The sequence below is a fragment of the Rana temporaria genome, chromosome 9 (genome assembly GCF_905171775.1).
Source record: "Rana temporaria chromosome 9, aRanTem1.1, whole genome shotgun sequence".
Lineage (NCBI taxonomy): Eukaryota > Metazoa > Chordata > Amphibia > Anura > Ranidae > Rana > Rana temporaria.
Window position 1 is genome coordinate 148928898 of NC_053497.1, and position 18499 is coordinate 148947396.

The 18499-nt window shown below is 44.3% G+C and overlaps 1 protein-coding gene across 1 annotated transcript; it reads right to left on the reverse strand.

The window, feature by feature from the left end:
• Positions 1–7090: 7090 nt before the first annotated feature.
• Positions 7091–10881, reverse strand: SLC10A3 (solute carrier family 10 member 3). The gene has a single exon (XM_040324821.1). The coding sequence runs from the start codon at positions 9065–9067 to the stop codon at positions 7655–7657; it is 1413 nt and encodes a 470-aa protein (XP_040180755.1). The 5' UTR covers positions 9068–10881; the 3' UTR covers positions 7091–7654.
• Between the last annotated feature and the right edge of the window lie 7618 nt (positions 10882–18499).

Here is an 18499-nt window from a genome sequence, read left to right on the forward strand (position 1 = left end):
GAATCACTGGATCTTTGCACAATTATTTGCATTATCACACTCATATTGAGTTTATGCATGGACCTTTTTTTCTCACTATTTATGATTACTATATATGGTTATTGATAGTTTTCTCATATTTATGGTTATTCATTTCCTATGTATGATTTATCACTTTATTGTTTAGTTCAGTTAGTGCCCCCTACCCTCCAATTCCACTATACACACACACACATCTGAGTATGTGCAGAGTGCCCCCAAAAGCGATGGACTGTGAATGAAGGGGAGGATCAGAGAAGACAGGATAAAGCAGCCTTTTTACACAATGCAGAGAATTAACCCCGTAGATTCCACCGTGAGTATAACAGGCATGCTTTACTGCATATACACACTGATTTTACTGTTTTGGGTTTAGTAACACTTTAAATTAAAGTGGAGGTTCACCCTAAAACATGTATATACACCAGTGTTTCTCAACTCCAGTCCTCAAGGCGCCCCAACAGGTCATGTTTTCAGGATTTTTCCTCAGATGAATTGGCTGTGGTAATTACTAAGGCAGTGAAACTGATCAAATCACCTGTGCAAAATAATGGAAAGCCTGAAAACATGACCTGTTGGGGCGCCTCGAGGACTGGAGTTGAGAAACCCTGATATACACCATTCCATCCAGCATACTGCTGACATGTACAGTATGCTGTTTTTTTTTTGCTGTACATACCCTCGCATTGCTATTTTCCCCCCCGGCTTCTGGCTCCCGCGGGAGTGGGCGTTCCTATTCAGAGACTAAGTAATTGACGTTAGGATGAAGGAAAAAAGGCTGGGACAGCCGCACTCCAAAAAAAATCCTCCTTTAATTAAAAATCACAAAAATACATGCCACAGCAAAAAACAGCACAACAAAAGAAAAGCTGACGTTTCGCACTATGCCTTAGTGCTTCTTCATAGCTCAGTAAGTAATTGACGTAATGAAAAAAACTTCCCCCCGGCGCATAATGCTTCTCACCAGTTTCCGAAAGAAGCCGAACTGCGAGTCGGCTCTATACTGCGCTATACTGCGCACCGACGTTCGGCTTCTTTCGGAAACTGGTGACGCGCATTATGTGCTGGGGGGAAGCTTTTGTCATCACGTCAATCACTTAGTCTCTGAATAGGAACGCCCACTCCCGCGGGAGCCACTACCCGGAAGCCGGGGGGAAAATAGCAATACGAGGGTATGTACAGCGAAAAAACAAACAAAAAAACCCCCCAGCATACTGTACATGTCGGCAGTATGCTGGGTGGAATGGTATATACATGTTTTTAGGGTGACCCTCCACTTTAAGAATTTGACAGTCAGCCCTGGTTCACACTGGGTACGATTTGGAACGATTTGAGATGCGATTTGACATGTCAAATCGCATCTCAAATCGGCGGCAATGGCACTGTCCTAATCAGTGCGACGCCGCATCTGCGATTTCAAAAAGTAGTTCCTGTACTACTTTTTGCGATTTCGGGCCGCGATTTACATTAAATTGCGGCCGAAATCGCGGCAAAATCGCAGCCGCGAAATCGCGGTAAAATCGCGCATTTTACCGCGATTTTGAATTCGCAGCAGTGTGAACCTAGGCTAAAGTGGTTTTAGCAGGCACCGTGTTTGTGCTCCCAGAGCAGCAGAAATAGAATGTAGATAATGTATGCAACACACTACGCCATAAAAATAGTTTAAATATTGTACACCACGTCACTAAAGACTAATTGAGAAAAAATGCAGTCATGCAACAAAATAGTATAATGGGTCTGCAATGATCTATTAGGGTACGGGTGCCGGGTGCCTGCTCTTCAATGTACATGACAAGACATTCTCAAACACACACAGGACACGCTATGACTTTACTTCTGTTTAATTTCCACGTAGCAAAAAAAAAAAGGAAAAGCAAAAAAGGGAAAAAATGTCTTTCACCATACCCCGTTTACAAAACAATTGTGTATATAAAAAAACAGCCACCCCACCCTCAGTGCATAGAGCCTAAAACACACATAGCTTTGGCTTTAGGAGTATGACATGAAAAATAACTTAGGAATGGCGGGTCAAGACACAAAACTAAGCACCGAAAGGGAGCTGATCGATCTTGTTACCCAAATACAGATTCAACAAAAGTGCCTGTGGTCACTTAATATCTTTAAGACTTAGAAAACATGAGAGTAATACAAGGACTACAATTGCTCCCATCTTCTGAAAATTCTGGTTGCCTGGCTGTCAAGATATTGAAGACAGATTGGCAAGACAACCAGGTAACCAGCATTTTCATAGGATGGCAGCAATGGCACACCACATTTTCCTCAGAACAGCTTCCCATCACGCGTGTTATCCAAGTTACAGGTTCCCCTTTCTTTCAGTTTCTGAAAAACAGGATCAAGTAAACTCAATGTATCAATGGAGGACTTGCACCTATTTTAAGAAAGAACCAAGACGTTAATTAAAGGGGTTGTAAAGGTTTGTTTTTTATTTTCTAAATAGATTCCTTTAAGCTAGTGCATTGTTGGTTCACTTACCTTTTCCTTCCATTTGCCTTCTAAATGTTTTTTTTCTTTGTCTGAATTTCTCACTGCCTGTTTCTCCTCAGTAAGCCGTTCTAAATGACTTTCCACCGCTCAGATGATGGTGGAAAGCTTACTGAGGAGAAACAGGAAGTGAGAAATTCAAACAAAGAAAAAAAACATTTAGAAGGGAAATCGAAAGAAAAGGTAAGTGAACCAACAATGCACTAGCTTAAAAGGAACCTATTTAGAAAATAAAAGACGAACCTTTACAACCCTTTTAAGCCTGTTTCACACAGGCTTTAGCTTGTATAAGAGCAGTATAATCTGCAAACTGACAAAGTATTTACAGAAATTTCATCAAGCGTTGTTGAAGCTTTTAAAAGTACCATTCAGCTCTGTAAAATGTTGAACCTAGATGCTAATGGGAGTGCTGCACCACTTTAAAGCGGGGGTTCACCCTATCGACGGGAAAAAAAATATTTTTTTTTCTTTTACCTTTAAATCAGGCATTGTAGCGCGAGCTACAGTATGCCTGTCCCGAATTTTTTCCCCCCATACTCACCTTGTAGTCGTCCATCGAAGATACCGGGGAATGGGCGTGCCTCTGGAGACGGAGGATGATTGACGGCCGGCTCTGGCGCGTCACGCTTCTCCGGAAATAGCCGAAATAGGCTTGGTCTTCACGACGCGTGCGCATAGCCTGTGCGCACGCGCCGTGAAGAGCCGAGACCTACTCCGGCTGTCTTCGGGGAGAGTGACGTGCCAGGGCCGGCCGTCAATCATCCTCCCTCTCCATAGGCACGCCCATTCCCCGCGGGAGCCGAAATCTACGATGGACGACTACGAGGTGAGTACGGGGTTAAAAAAATCGGGACAGGCATACTGTAGCTCGCGCTACAATGCCTGTCTCGATGGTAAAATCAAGTACGAGAGGGTGAACTACCGCTTTAAGCAAGCTACTAGCAGGCTTCAGTACATCAGCTTGTTGAAATCAAGCTGAAGCCTGCTAGCAGCTTAACCGCCTGCCTCATGCACATTTACGAATGGCACGGGCAGGCAAAGCAATATATATATATATATATATATATATATATATATATATATATATATATATATATATATATATATATATATATATATATATATATATATATATATACATACATACATACATACATATATATATATATATATATATATATATATACATACATACATACATACACACATACACACACACACACACACATATACATACATTATATATATATATATATATATATATATATATATATATACATACATATAGGGCCGAAACAACTAATCGATTAATCGACTGTTATCGATTATGAAAATAGTTGTCAACTATTTTCATAATCGATTAATCGGCCAGTTGATTAGTTGGCCTGCATATAGAATGCATTATTTGTTTACATACCAGGAAATACAGTGCAGCAAACATACAGCTCAGTACACCATCCATACATGTCACCAAGTGCCTGAGAATTTGTGAATGTGAAAGTGTGAGGAGCAATGCCTCATGGGACATGTAGTCCTGGGCAGGAAGTGAGTGGTTCTAATGGCAGAAGTTTATTTACCTTGCTATAGCGGATGCTCTATACTATACTTCGCAGCTTGCTATTGAGGCACTCTGAAGGCAGGAGGAGCCAGAAGCATCTGTAAGGGACCCCAGAAGTGGAGGATCTGGGCTGCTCTGTGCAAAACCATTACACAGAGCAGGTAAGTATAACAAGTTTGTTTAAAAAAAAAAAAAAAAAAATCACTTTTAAGAGACTGTGCAGGGAAGATCAGCATCTGAACCCAGAGAAAGTGGAGGTAATAGAAGGCATTACGACTGTAGTTGGTTATTTATATTTACCACTGCATATGGATATTTAAGAATAAATTGCCTTTTTTTATTTTATTTACATATTAACTAAATTGTACACTACACTTTTTTTAAGATTATCCGATTAATCGAAACAATAATCGGCCAACTAATCGGTTATCAAAATAATCGTTAGTTGCAGCCCTATATACATATATACTTTGCTTTAAACCTGCCCACAATGTTCGCCGGTGACCCGCGATCGGGCCACGGAACAGCAGTATGGGAGGATACCTTTGAAAACAAGGCATCTCCCTGTTCTGCCTAGTGACACAACACTGGTCGTCTGCTCCCTCTCATCTGTCACAGAAAGCCACGCCCCCTAACAGTTAGAATCACTCCTTAGGACACACTTAACCCCTTTCCTGCCCCCCTACTGCCAGTCACATTTACACAATAATCAGTTCATTTTTTTTAGCACTGATCACTGTATAAATGTGAATGGTCCCAAAACAGTGTCAAAAGTGTCCGATGTGTCCGCCATAATGTCGCAGTCACAGGAAAAAAAAAATCCCAGATTGCTGCCATAACAAGTAAAAAAAAAAAAAAACATAATAAAAATGCCGGAAAACTATCCCCTATTTTGTAGACGCTATAACTTTTGCACAAACCATTCAATATTTGCTTATTGCGATTTTTAATTTTTTACCAAAAATATGTAGAAGAATACGTATGGGCCTAAACTGAGGCCACCAAAAGAAAGCTCTATTTGTGGGGGGGAGGGACATCAATTTTGTTTGGGCGCGACTGCGCAGTTGTCAGTTTAAACGACACAGTGCCGAATCGCAAAAAAGTGGCCCAGGAGGAACCGCTGCGGGACAGAGATGACAGTTGCTCTTTAAAAATTATGATTTAAAGCGAGTTGATTTACAGCGAGCCTTTTTACTGGCGATTTAAATCACATCCACCCTGTTAGGATCTAGGCTCAAAATGCACAAACTGGAGCTGAATGGTACGTTAAAAGCTTCAATAAAGCTTGCTGAAAGCTCTGTGAATTCTTTGTGCACACTGCTCTTATACAAGCCAGTGTGAATCACGGCAGCTCCAGTATTGTAAATGTTGAACACAGAACCTAATAGGAGTGTTGATTGCCATTTTAATCAAGCTGCTAGCAGGCCTCAGCACTTCTTGAAGATTGTTGAATGTCAGCTAAAGCCTAGTAGCAGCTTTCCTAAAGTGTCAATCAGCACTCCCATTAGGATAGTGTTCAACATTCACAAACTGGAGCTGAACGGTACCCACTTGCTCTTATACAAGCTGAAGCTCTTGTGAAACGGGCCTCAGAGAAACCTGTACTTGGGTACAGCAACTATTTGACAACCAAGACAATTAACAACATGCCAAGGAAATAACTTTTACTGGTTATCCTGTTCCACTATGCCTGTGCAGAATTTCACGTTATCCGTTTTATCTAATAAAGCATTCAGCTTTAGTTCTCTTGGTACATTGGCTACATGACTCCTCTTCTGTTATTTGTGAAGTACCAATGTTAATGAATACCTGTGTTTGTAAAAAAAAAACACACAACATGCAGACTGCCACTGCTAAACCCCTCCCCCCCCCCACAAATATGCTAGCTCTCTGGCAGCCAGGACTTCAATACATTGATTCACTGACCCAGAACTACCATGCATTTTAGGAGTTATAAAGTGAAGCTCCACCCTAAAGGGGAAGTTCTGCTTTAAGGACTCGTTCCCCGCTCCTCTTTAACAATTGGCACTTTTAAGGAGCAAGGGGGGGGGGGGGGGCGTTGCAGGTACCCGCTTCCCACTTCCATTTCGAGCGCCACTCCGAAACAGAAGTTTTCCTCCCTCCCACCCCACTGTAGTCTTCTGGGACACTGACAGGTCCCAGAAGACCGCATGCACCACTCACAATGCACAGCGCGACTCGTACATGCGCAGTGGGCAACCGGCTGTGAAGCCGCAAGCGGTCACAGTCAGGTGCCCATAGTGAAGATGCCGGCCCTGGGGACTGAAGGCAGCGGGTGAGACCGACTGGGGTGAGCACAACGCTGGATCATGGGACTGGCAAGAGGCTATTTTTTTTTTTTAAGTCAGCCGCTACAGGCTTTTGTAGCGGCTGACATATATATATATATATATATATATATATATATATATATATATACACACATATACATATACATATATATATATATATATATATATATATATATATATATATATATATATATATATATATATATATATATATATATATATATATATATATATATATATATATATATATTTATATTTATATTTTTTTTTTTTTACACAGGTGGCTGGAACTCCGCTTTAAGCCTGCCTAATACTGTTAGAATTCAGAGAAATTGGCCAAAATTCTAACAGTGGGTGGCCTTGCAGCTCAACAAGTTGATTACTCAAACTTATAGGGAAGGAACTGGGACAAAAAGTCAGCACAGGTGCTCACAGCTGTCAGCATACAACATGATGGGGGGCGTTGTACATTAGAATTGAAGGAAGAAAAAATTTAAAAGAAAACATAATAATTTGTTCAGTCTGAGCGAAAAAATAAATTTGCGGAAGGCCAGCTTTATTATTGATTTGACTGTGTGCCGTGTGTCTATTTTAGATAAGTGGCTGCAAGTATTGAAGTAACAGGATCAGCATGACTGCCAACCAATCAGCATTTTCAGAAGTAGGTGAACAGCAGCATCCCTCAATTGTCTCTCCACACAAGTGTACCGAACAATTCTACAAAATGTAGCACACCCAATGACAACAAGCAAAGTTTAAACTTTTCTAATTGAGATAAAAACACATACTTGATGTATTCATACTGCAGAGGCATAGTGGAAAAGAACAGAAAACGTCACTATTTTATTGATCCTAGAAATAAATATTACTAGTAAAACATGCTGGACTTGTTTAGGACGATTTGTAGCTTATCCAGGCCAGGGGTATTTTTCTGACGCTCATTAGAAGTAGATAAGCTACAAAACATCTTCAACATTACAGAACAAGTCCAGTTGAATGACCAACTACTGCTAATACACAATGACCTGGATAAATGTAAACCTTAACAGACTATGTATATTATATTGCTGTCCTGCCTTACAATCAAATTTTGGCAAAAAAAAAAAAGATTTTTTTTTTGGAATGTCAGAAAAGTAAAATAAAACAGAAAGGTAAAATATTATGAAAAAAAACTAAAAAAAAAAAGGGGGGGGGGGCGGAGAATGAGCGGCAAGCATGTAAACTGTTTTAATCATCTTAGTTGGCATAGTCCTCATCCAGAACCTCATTTGCGGTCTTTAAACTTTCGGTAGGCAAAGTGTAACAAGACCAACAGTAACATCTCTGAAGTGCCACTCAGAGCCACCAAGAATGGCGCCTGAGAGGAAAGATCAGCCTCAGCACGATGGAAGGAGAGCTGGAGAACAGCCAAGGCCAAAAGGCTGTTCTGTACCCCAACTTCAATACTAACCGTCCTACGTTGGGGGACAGGTAAACGCAGAATGTATGCAAGTAGATATCCAATCAGGAGTCCCACCAGTGGCACGCTGACCCCAGCTACCACCAGTATGGGTTGAACTTTGCTCAGCAGTGAGGACCCCATCTGATAGGCCATGATCAACCCCCCAATCATTAGCACAACACTGAAAGGCTTTATAACCATCAGAAGAAGACGGGACACTTGGGGAAAGCGCCATTTGATGACCATTCCTGTGGAAATTGGCACAGCTATAAAAAGCAGTGTAGCTAAAATCTTCAGAAAAGGAATGTGCATTGTCTGGTGTACACCAAGGAACCATCCATAAAGTGAAGATGAAAGAGGCATAAGTCCCACAGCTACCACTGTGGAAACCAATGTCATAGATATGGCCACAGTGACATCTCCACCCAGTAAGAGACTGTATAGATACCCACCACCGCCTCCTGGAGAGGAACAGGTGACCACCAGGCCCAGCGCCAGGGGCAGAGAGAGTCCTAAAAGCAAGGAGAGGATGTATGCATATAGAGGCATCAGAACAAACTGCCCCACAATGCCTAGCAATACCGGGTGGGGGCGCTTTACTAGGCTTTTTAAAACCTCAAGGTCCACTTTACATCCAAAGGCACATTTGTTGATGAAGATGAGGGGCAGCAGTGCATAGAGGAGAGGACTCTTAGAAAAGTGGCTTGCAGCAAATCCTGTACTTTCTTGAGCTTCATCGTTGGCAAGAACATGAATCGAGAAGTCATCCCGCTCTTCAATTACAGAATCAAGGAGGTGCAGTCTAAGGTGAAGAGGTGCCGTGCCAGGCATGCCTGACCAGATATGTGCCAGGAACTTGCCTGGTAGTCCATCAGAACCACGACTAACGTTGAGAACCTGCAGCACCGAGGTGTCTAAGGACTTCACGCTAAGGTCAAAAGTGGGAGCTGCAGCCCCAGTGCTGATGACAATGACACCCTTACTGTGCTCCGGAAAGTCAAACTGCAGGCAACAACCATCTCCGATCTGCAGAAATCCTGGTGCGGAAATCGTAGGTGGCGAGACTGATAAGGATCTAAAGCTGGGAGGGACAGATGTGATTAGGAGATTTGATGAGTTCAAGGGTTGCCCAGCACTAAGGAAAAGGGAATCCGATACTTGCTCAGAATCATTGACAGGCAGAGAGGATGTGGTGGACAGCACAAAACCAAAAAAAAACAACACAAAATACTGCATTGTGCATGACGGGGGGGGGGTAGGGCTCAGTCCACACTGTCACACTCCATAAGTGCTTGGCCTGTCACCTCACAGATAATGAGCCTGGCATTATCATCGAGAGCTATCTTTGGAATGTCATTCTCTCACCCAGGCTGCAACCCAACCTTTGGGATTTTCTATGGTTTGTTAAGCATGTGGGTGCAGGGGTCACGTGGTACAATTCAGGAAGTCTCCTGGGGACCTCCTTACTGCCTGCCCACTGCTTCTCTTAATGCCGGGTGTCACCTGTACTGATTGACTTCAGACCTGTACCCCTGAAAACTTTGCCACCTCAACCGGAGTCTCTTGGCTCTCAGAAGGTTTTAGGGCCCAGCAGGATTTCTCTTGTGTATGTTACAGGGCGTCTGCATCTCAGAGTATGTAGGAGGTTGCAGGGTGTCTCTCCTGTGTGACAGAGGTTGCGGGGGTCTCTCTCCTGTAAGTCAGAGGTTGCGGGGGTCTCTCTCCTGTAAGTCAGAGGTTGCCGGATGTCTCTTTCCTGTACGTCAGAGGTTGCGGGGTGTCTCTCACAGGCTAAAGGCTGGTTCTCAGTCTGCAGAACTTCTGGGTGACATGAGTGTGTCCTGCTCAATGTCCATCAATGCCTGAAGGCTGTCTCTCTCTGCTGGCAGGTTGTTGTCTCTCCTCTCTTAGACTGACTGTCTCTGCTGCAGGGTGCGGGACAGTGTCTCTCAGGGTGCGGGACAGTGTCTCTCAGGGTGCGGGACAGTGTCTCTCAGGGTGCGGGACAGTGTCTCTCAGGGTCCGGGACAGTGTCTCTCAGGGTCCGGGACAGTGTCTCCCAGGGTGCGTGCGGGACAGTGTCTCCCAGGGTGCGTGCGGGACAGTGTCTCCCAGGGTGCGTGCGGGACAGTGTCTCTCAGGGTGCGTGCGGGACAGTGTCTCTCAGGGTGCGGGACAGTGTCTCTCAGGGTCCGGGACAGTGTCTCTCAGGGTCCGGGACAGTGTCTCTCAGGGTCCGGGACAGTGTCTCTCAGGGTCCGGGACAGTGTCTCTCAGGGTCCGGGACAGTGTCTCTCAGGGTCCGGGACAGTGTCTCCCAGGGTGCGTGCGGGACAGTGTCTCCCAGGGTGCGTGCGGGACAGTGTCTCTCAGGGTCCGGGACAGTGTCTCTCAGGGTCCGGGACAGTGTCTCTCAGGGTCCGGGACAGTGTCTCCCAGGGTCCGGGACAGTGTCTCCCAGGGTCCGGGACAGTGTCTCCCAGGGTGCGTGCGGGACAGTGTCTCCCAGGGTGCGTGCGGGACAGTGTCTCTCAGGGTGCGTGCGGGACAGTGTCTCTCAGGGTGCGTGCGGGACAGTGTCTCTCAGGGTGCGTGCGGGACAGTGTCTCTCAGGGTGCGTGCGGGACAGTGTCTCTCAGGGTGCGTGCGGGACAGTGTCTCTCAGGGTGCGTGCGGGACAATGTCTCCCAGGGTCCGGGACAGTGTCTCCCAGGGTGCAGGACAATGTCTCTCAGGGTGCGTGCAGGACAATGTCTCTCAGGGTCCGGGACAACGTCTCTCCTCACACACAGGGTTCACGCTGTCTGCTCTTTCCTCTGTCACAGAACACAGGTGGTTTCTCGTGTCACGGTGTGCGGAATACGTCTCTTTCCCGCTCTCTTCCTTCTCAGTGTACGGGGTGCACACACTGTCAGCTCGCTCGTCTTTCGCTCAGTCACGGCGTTGAACAGTCGCCACACAGCAGCTGATCTCCAGTACAACAGACTCGGCTTTCCTGGCTATCACGTGACCCTCCCAGAGCCACCCCCGGCTCACTTCCGGATTCCAGGCGTGTCAGCGCACAGAGCGTACCGGGAGTTGTAGTTCTCTGAGGCATGACGTCATGTTCCTTCTAGGGGATTCCGGAAATAGAACATTGTAGGCTCCTGTATAGCAGTGAGCGCAGCTATTACAGAAATATAATAATATAAGTCATTTATATGAGCCATGGGGAAGCTATTTGATTGCTGGTAAACTGTAAGGCATCACGTTTGTTCTTTAAATAGTCACTTTTTTTTTTTTTACATGAACTGCTTGCTGTCCAGGTCAATGTTGACATTTCTCCCATACACGTTAAAATCAGCATTTTTTTTTTTGCTAGAAAATTACTTAGAACTCCCAAACATTTCCTGAAAGCAAAGAATGGTGGTTGTTGCAAATTTTTATGTTGCACAATATTTGTGCGGCTTTTTATCAAATGCAAATTTTCTGTAAAAAAAAAATACACTTAAATTAATGTTAGTGCAAAGAAAAAATACCCAATTTTTAAAGAAAAATATATAATAAGATGTTGCGCCTAGTATATAAATATCAAACATTTCTATATTTAAAATTTCACATGCCTTTGAAACGGCGACAAACTGTGGTACCCAAAAATCTCCATAATGCCGGGTTTACACTATTGGGAATTGGATCCAGATTTCTCCGCATTCAATTTGCATTTCAGGAGATTGTGGATCTATTGAGCCGGTTCACACAACTCCAGATGGGTGGCTGCACTTGGTCCGGCTTTTTTGCAGAGTCTTATTCTGGCTGGTGTCGGTGTAAGTGCTGTCTCTGCTAAAGATCCGGTGGGAGGAGCTGGTGGAGCCCTGTATTGAGACGGGGTAAGGCCATGCTAATCCGCCGGGTTGAGGGGGTCCTAGAAGGGCTAGTACTGGGAAGCTGTAAGAGAAACGGCTTCCTTGAGAAAACTGGAAGGGGCTCTCTTCCGGCGGGATGGATGGCTGCACTGACCCTGTCGGGGGGTCGGATAGGAACTTGAAAGCCTATGGTGCATGTGCCCCTGGAGTGGCAGTCCAGGGGTACCTTAATATCACTGTGAGCAGGGCAGCCATCAGGAATTCTGGGGCCCCTTACACAGCTTCAGGCATGGCCCCCCTGGAGCAGAGAACCGGGGGGGGGGGGGGGTGCTGCCGCCTGAAATAAATTGAGAAGCGGGGGGGGGGGGGGCTGCCGCGAATTGAAAAGAAGAAATATAGAAAAATATATATTAAAAAAAGGGGGGTAGCCATCCGGGGCCCTGGGGACCTCTGGGCCCTGTAATGAAAATTAAATAAATATATATAAGTATACATACAAATTTTTTTTTTTTTTTATAAAAATTAATTACAATTTGATGCCTGGCTAGTGCTGGGCTTAAAAAAAAAAAAATTATTACAAAAAAGGGGGGTTGCCATCCGGGACCTCTGGGCCCTTTAATAATATAAAAAAAAAAAAGAAACCTCTGGGCCCTTTAATAAAAATAAAGAAAAAAAATATATATAAAAGAAAAAAAAATTATAAAAAAAGGGGGGTTCCATCCGGGGCCCTGGGGACCTCTGGGCCCTTTAATAATAATAGATAAAAAAATATATATATATATATATATATATATATATATATATATATATATATATATATATAAAATATCTAAAAAAAAAAAAAAATTATAAAAAAAGGGGGGTTGTCATCCGGGGCCCAGGGGATATCCGGGCCCCTGGGGACCCCTTTTTTTAAAGGGGGTTGCCATCCGGACCCCTGGGGACCTCCGGGCCCCTTACAGGTGTACTGCCTGTACCCCCCTGATGGCGGCCCTGACTGTGAGTGAGGGTCACTTTGATTAGAAGGTACCACAGTCACTGCACCAGAATCACGCTTTTTTTTTTAAGCACCTGCCTCCTGGGCTGGGACCGGAGGAATTTTTTATTCCTGGCCGGAGGGTCTGGTCATTGTATAGCACAATGGCCACCTTTCACTCTCCTCTACGCTGTCCCTCTCCCCACTTTATTTTATTTATTCCTTTGTTTGTCACCTTTTTGTATTTTTATGTTTGTACACAGTTTGCACTGTGTGACTGGTTGGGTGTAGGTCCTCGGGCCTGCCCTGAAAGTCTTGAGAGTGGGTGGACATGGCCTTCTGGTTTAGTTCGCCCTCTCTCATGGGGTCTCCCTTTGGGGGAGCCCCACCTAGGACTTGGGGGGGGTTCTGTTTCGGCAGACCCCCCAAAGAATGGGGTCCATCTGGTTTCGGCCAGATGGACCAAAGTGTAAGTACCCTTTATCCCTGTCAGGAGCCTAACGCCCCGGGGGATTCAGGGCAGGGCCCTCTGATTTTAGGCACACCCGTTGCACGTTTTTGTGTCACCTCTTTATGTTGTGCACATTTTTTTGGCACTGGGTGAAGTTTTTTGAGTGTGTTACACACGCCATGGGCTTTCAATAAAAAAAAAAAAAAAACTCCAGAGCGGCTACGGAGCGAATTGTACAGGAGTCCCGTGTGCCTTCTGGTCAGTTTCAAATCGGATCTGAAATGATGAACAGGGACACACCGGACACCTGCTGTGAGCCGCACCGTGCTGCAGTGTGAAAAACGTTAATGGCTACTTTCACATTGGGGCGGGGGGGGACGTTAGTGGTAAAGTGCACTTTTAACCCCCGCTAGCGGCCGATTAAAGGGTTCGAAGCGCCACTGCCCAATGATTTCAATTGCAGGGGCAGTTTAGGGAGTGCTGTATACACCGCTCCTGCACCGCCCCAAAGACGCTACTTTTAGGACTTTTTTTCCTGTCCTGCAAGTGCACCACCGCAGTGTGAAAACACTCAGGCTTAAGAGGCGCATTTCAGGTGCTTTTTTAATGCAAAAACGCCTGAAAAGCACCCCAGTGTGAAAGGGGTCTAAAGGTTACCAGTTTAGAGTTAAACGTGAGCTTTGGGGCTAGAATTCTTGTACTCATTCATGGTGATACCTCACATTTGTCCTGCAAACACCATTCACACATGCATGCCAGACCGATGTGTGCGTTTGAGCACAGGAGGAAAACTTTTTTATTTTACTTAATTTTACTTCATTCAACTATATTGCTATCATAAGGAATGAACAGCATCTCTTGCGATAGCTTGGGCAGTGACAGGTCTTCTTTATTGAGAGATCTGGCTTCCATAAGACCCTTGATCCCTCCAAGGCAGACGATCAAACACAGATCAGTTTAATTGGCTGAGTAGCCGATACTTACCGGGCAAACAAAGAACCAAAACCGGACGTGACAAAATCCTTATCGCTTCCTTAATCACAGAGGAGGGGGAAGAATGGGTGTTCTTGCTTCTCCAACCACTTACAGTGGTCCCCCCTGGTAGAATGGGAGAGCCGTACATATCGTACACCTGAAAAGTTGTATAAATGGTGCAGAAGAGATGACCCGTTTTGTCCCCTTTGTTTGGTAGACAACAGGACACTTGTGCATATGCTGTGGAGGTGCCCAAAGCTGCAGCGCTATTGGGCTGTGGTGGTGGCTACTATCATAGCATATGGAGACTTCAGTTACCTATTGATCCTAAACTCTGCCTGTTGGGATGGTTAGATGAAGAACTATACACACCACACATATCTACTGCTATCCTTAGGGCCCTGTTTCTGGCCAGGAAACTTATTGCTAGGAAGTGGTTGTCTGTGGCGGCCCCTACACAGGCAGAGTGGATTAGTTCGGTAAATGATTCACTCGTCAGGGAACAACTTACGTAAAAGCATCGGGGTAGTCCGGGGAAGTTTGAGAACATATGGGATCCCTGGCTGAGTACCCCAGGTTTGGCACCGCTGCGGCTTGTGCAAAATAGGAACTTTGGAGATAGAGATGCAGCGGCTACTATGCGGGACTAATGGTGGTACGGAATGGGGACTTAACCACTTGCTAAAAGGGCACATAAACCCCCTTCGTGCCCAGGCGAAATTTCAGCTTCCGGCACTGCGTCGCTTTAACTGACATTTGCGCGGTCGTGCGACGTGGCTCCCAAACAAAATTGACGTCCTTTTTTCCCCACAAATAGAGCTTTATTTTGGTGGTATTTGATCACCTCTGCGGTTTTTATTTTTTGCGCTATATTTTTTTTACTTGTTGCTATAATAAATATCCCAATATTTTTTTTAAAAAACATTTTTTTTTCTCAGTTAAGGCCGATACGTATTTTTCAACGTATTTTTGTAAAAAAAAAAAAAAAATCAAAATAAGCGACTGGTTTGTGCAAAAGTTATAGCGCCTACAAAATGGGGAACAGAATTATGATTTTTTTTATTACTTTTTTTTTTACTAGTAATGGCGGCGATCTGCGATTTTTATTGGGAATGCGATATTGCGGCAGACGTATCGGACACTTTTGACACAAATTTGGGACCACTCACATCTTACCCTTCCTTCCCTAGGCGTGGACCTTTTTGGTAGGCTATATTTGTATATCCTCCCCGTGAACACAGAGACATTGATCTCCATATACAGCATTCTCCCCTTGTTTTTGGCGTACTTTCACACTGAGACAGGATTCTATCTACAGATCTTATTGACTGTAAGTAGCTCATATCTGTTTTGATAAATGACATAGTTGTATGGCTGTCCTTTTCTTGTCTCCCCTTCCCCATGTTTCTTAACAATTTCGGTCACTTGAGTTGTAAATATTGTTTAAGTTGAATCTTTTCTATGTAATATATGTATATATCTCTTTTCTAATAGACATGTATTTCTCTGACACAATGATCGTCTGTAATACCCCTTGAAGAAGGATCACAGATACCGAAACGGCTGTCGGGTTGGACCAATTTTTGTCTCATGTCTGTTTTATTGCTTCACAAATAGGATCTGTATACCACTTGCATGTGGTCTTTTAGCCTTGCTAGGACACTGTATGATGTCCTGACTTTAATTGTTTAAATAAATTTGCTACATATTTTTCTACTCATTTACGTGTTTGTGTCACTTATAAAGTCCCACCCTTGAGGGGGTATTTCATGTTTTTTCCATTCACATTTATACAGCGATCAGTGCTATAAAAATGCACTAATTACTGTATAAATGTGACTGGCAGGGAAGGGGTTAACACTAGGGGGCGAGGAAGGGGTTAAATGTGTATCCTGGGTGTGTTCTAACTGTGTGGGGGGAGGAGGTGACTGGGGGAGGTGACCAATGCTGTGTCCCTATGTACAAGGGACACAGATCGGTCTCCTCTCCTCTAACAGCACGTTGAGCTCTGTGTTTACACACAGAGCTCCACGTCCCTGCTGTGTCACCGACGATCCACCAGGTACACGCATTGGCTCCCCAGCGATGCGCCGGGACAGTGTTTACCCGCTGCGCGCCCCCCAGATGCGCGCGCGGGTAATGCACTTTAAAAGACGTCCACTTGGCGCTTGAGAGCCGCGCTGTTGACGTCTTTTGTCAATAGCGTGGGTCTCAAGTGGTTAATGGGCAGGTGAGAGGGGGGGGGGACCCATTACTGTCTACAAGTAGATTGTGTGGAGAGTAATACTATAGGGTGAAGGTCTCTGGGGGAGATAGCTCTCGTACCACAGTATAAAGGCGTCTAGATATACTGAATATAACAAATGCAGTGCTGAAGAATAGAATTGTGTTGTACTGTTCTTTCTGTGTTCTCGACGATACGAGAAATCTGTTTAGTAATATATCCTGCAGTGTTTTTTCTTTTAAAGGGGGAAAAAAAAAAAGTGAAAATGTTTGTATATGTTTTTATATGTATTTTCTCAATAAAAAATTATCCGATTAAAAAAAAAGAATGGGAGAGCCCAGGAACAATGACAGGAGGGGGAGGGGCTCCTCTTGAGGGCTGTGATTGGGTGACTGTATAGCTGCTCAGACCAGTTTTACCTGAAAGCTTATCACCAGGTTCATGATCACAGCAGCAGCCAGGATCCTGGTATAACCATATGATCTTGAGACCACGTATATGCGGTCTAAGGACAGAAAGTGGTTAAAGGACAACAATTGTAAACATCATTAAACTTTGATAACTAACAGAATGTATTACGTGTATTCTAGCCCTTTTTCTCATTTTGAATAGACTAGGGAAGAGTTAAACAGGTTGTTTTTTAATTTTTTTTATTTGCTTTGCCCATTATGAAAATTTTCCCTCACTTCCTGTTCCTGTGATACCAGTTTGGTAAACAGGGAGATGTAATTGTCAATGAGTTCGCACACTCCACGTGCAGAGCCCGCCAGGAAGTCGGCACTGCGCTGTGCTAATCACAGGCAGTGAGACATTTCCCGATCTCTGCAGCCGAGCATTGGAACAATGTCTCCCGGCCTGTGATTAGCGCAGCATCGTGCTGACTTCCTGGCGGGCTCTGCACGTGGAGTGAGCGAACACGACATAGCTCATCCCTATTGTCAATATACAGGAAAGTACAGGCAGCAGTGAACATTTTCAGACTTCTGGTGCCCAACACGGGTCATGCCTCCCCCTCTTGGGCAGACCACTGAGTGTTGATCACCACATAAACAAAGGGGAAAGGGCTCCATAATGAAAATGTAAAGCAAGGCTGTCAATGGTGACATGCACACTGCTGACCACATCCAAGGGATTGGGTTCAAATGTACTAAAGGGCAGAGACTGCCAATCTGAATGCCCATTTGGGAAGGATGATCCTGCAGACACTTTCAGTCCTGCCCTTCTGGAAATGGCATGCTGAAGAATTTAAACTATTGATGACCACATAAAATATATGTGCAGCAGCAGAGAGGGGGTGCTATGATGCCCATGTGCCGCACATATGTGCCCATGAGGGCCAAGGCTTCAGTACTGAAGCAATTGGACTTGTTGCCTGTTGCAGTCGATCAGGTTCCCTTACATTGCTCCACATATCATTTGAAAAAGCCACTTCATTTTCACTTTAAGTGGATCCCATATTCCCCTCCTCCAAATGTTTACAATGAAACTCCAGAAAAAGGCCAAATGAAAAAAACAAAGAAAAAAAAAAGTTCTTGTTTTTGAAGAGGAATGGTTAGAACCTCTGTCAGGTCTTTATTGTTGTCTGTGTCTCCATCATCAGGACTATCCCTCACTTCCTGTGTGGTCACTGGGGCAGGAAGTGAAACAAAGAAGTCCAGACACTAGTAGAGTTTTTGTTTAAATTCTTTAATTTTAAAAGCGTTTGTTTGATTTTCTAATTGTGGAGAAAAATTTACATCTGTTTACGACCACAGAGAAAATTTGAAGGAGCTGAACAGAATTTTTTTCTCGAACAAGGAATTTCTAACAGTGAATGTGTTTTTTGTTCAGGAAATTACATTTATTTCTAAATCAAATGCTTTAAAAATGCAGGTCAACCACCCGTTTTTAATACCCCAGCTGCCCGTGTGAACAAGGTCCAACAAGGCCATAGTAAGCGAGGGGAAAGTTCTCTTGCCCTTGATGGCAGTAAAATCCCAACAGGGGTGCTAACCACTCCCCACTATAAAAAAAAAGACAAAGCTTTGGGTGAAGTTGCCCTATTTTTTAATCTGATTGAAAAGCGGCGTTGGCTTTGTTTTAATTCATATGTAGAAATGTTGTAGGACAGGTCGGTTTGTTGAGCACCAGTAACGAAAGACAAACACAATCAAGTCTGGTAACTGTTGACAGGCAAAGTTTGTATTGGAGATGGAATTAG

What these genes read in the sequence shown, in the direction of transcription:
- SLC10A3 (XM_040324821.1), bottom strand. Translation starts at nt 9,067, where the DNA reads ATGCAGTATTTTGTGTTGTTTTTTTTTGGTTTTGTGCTGTCCACCACA.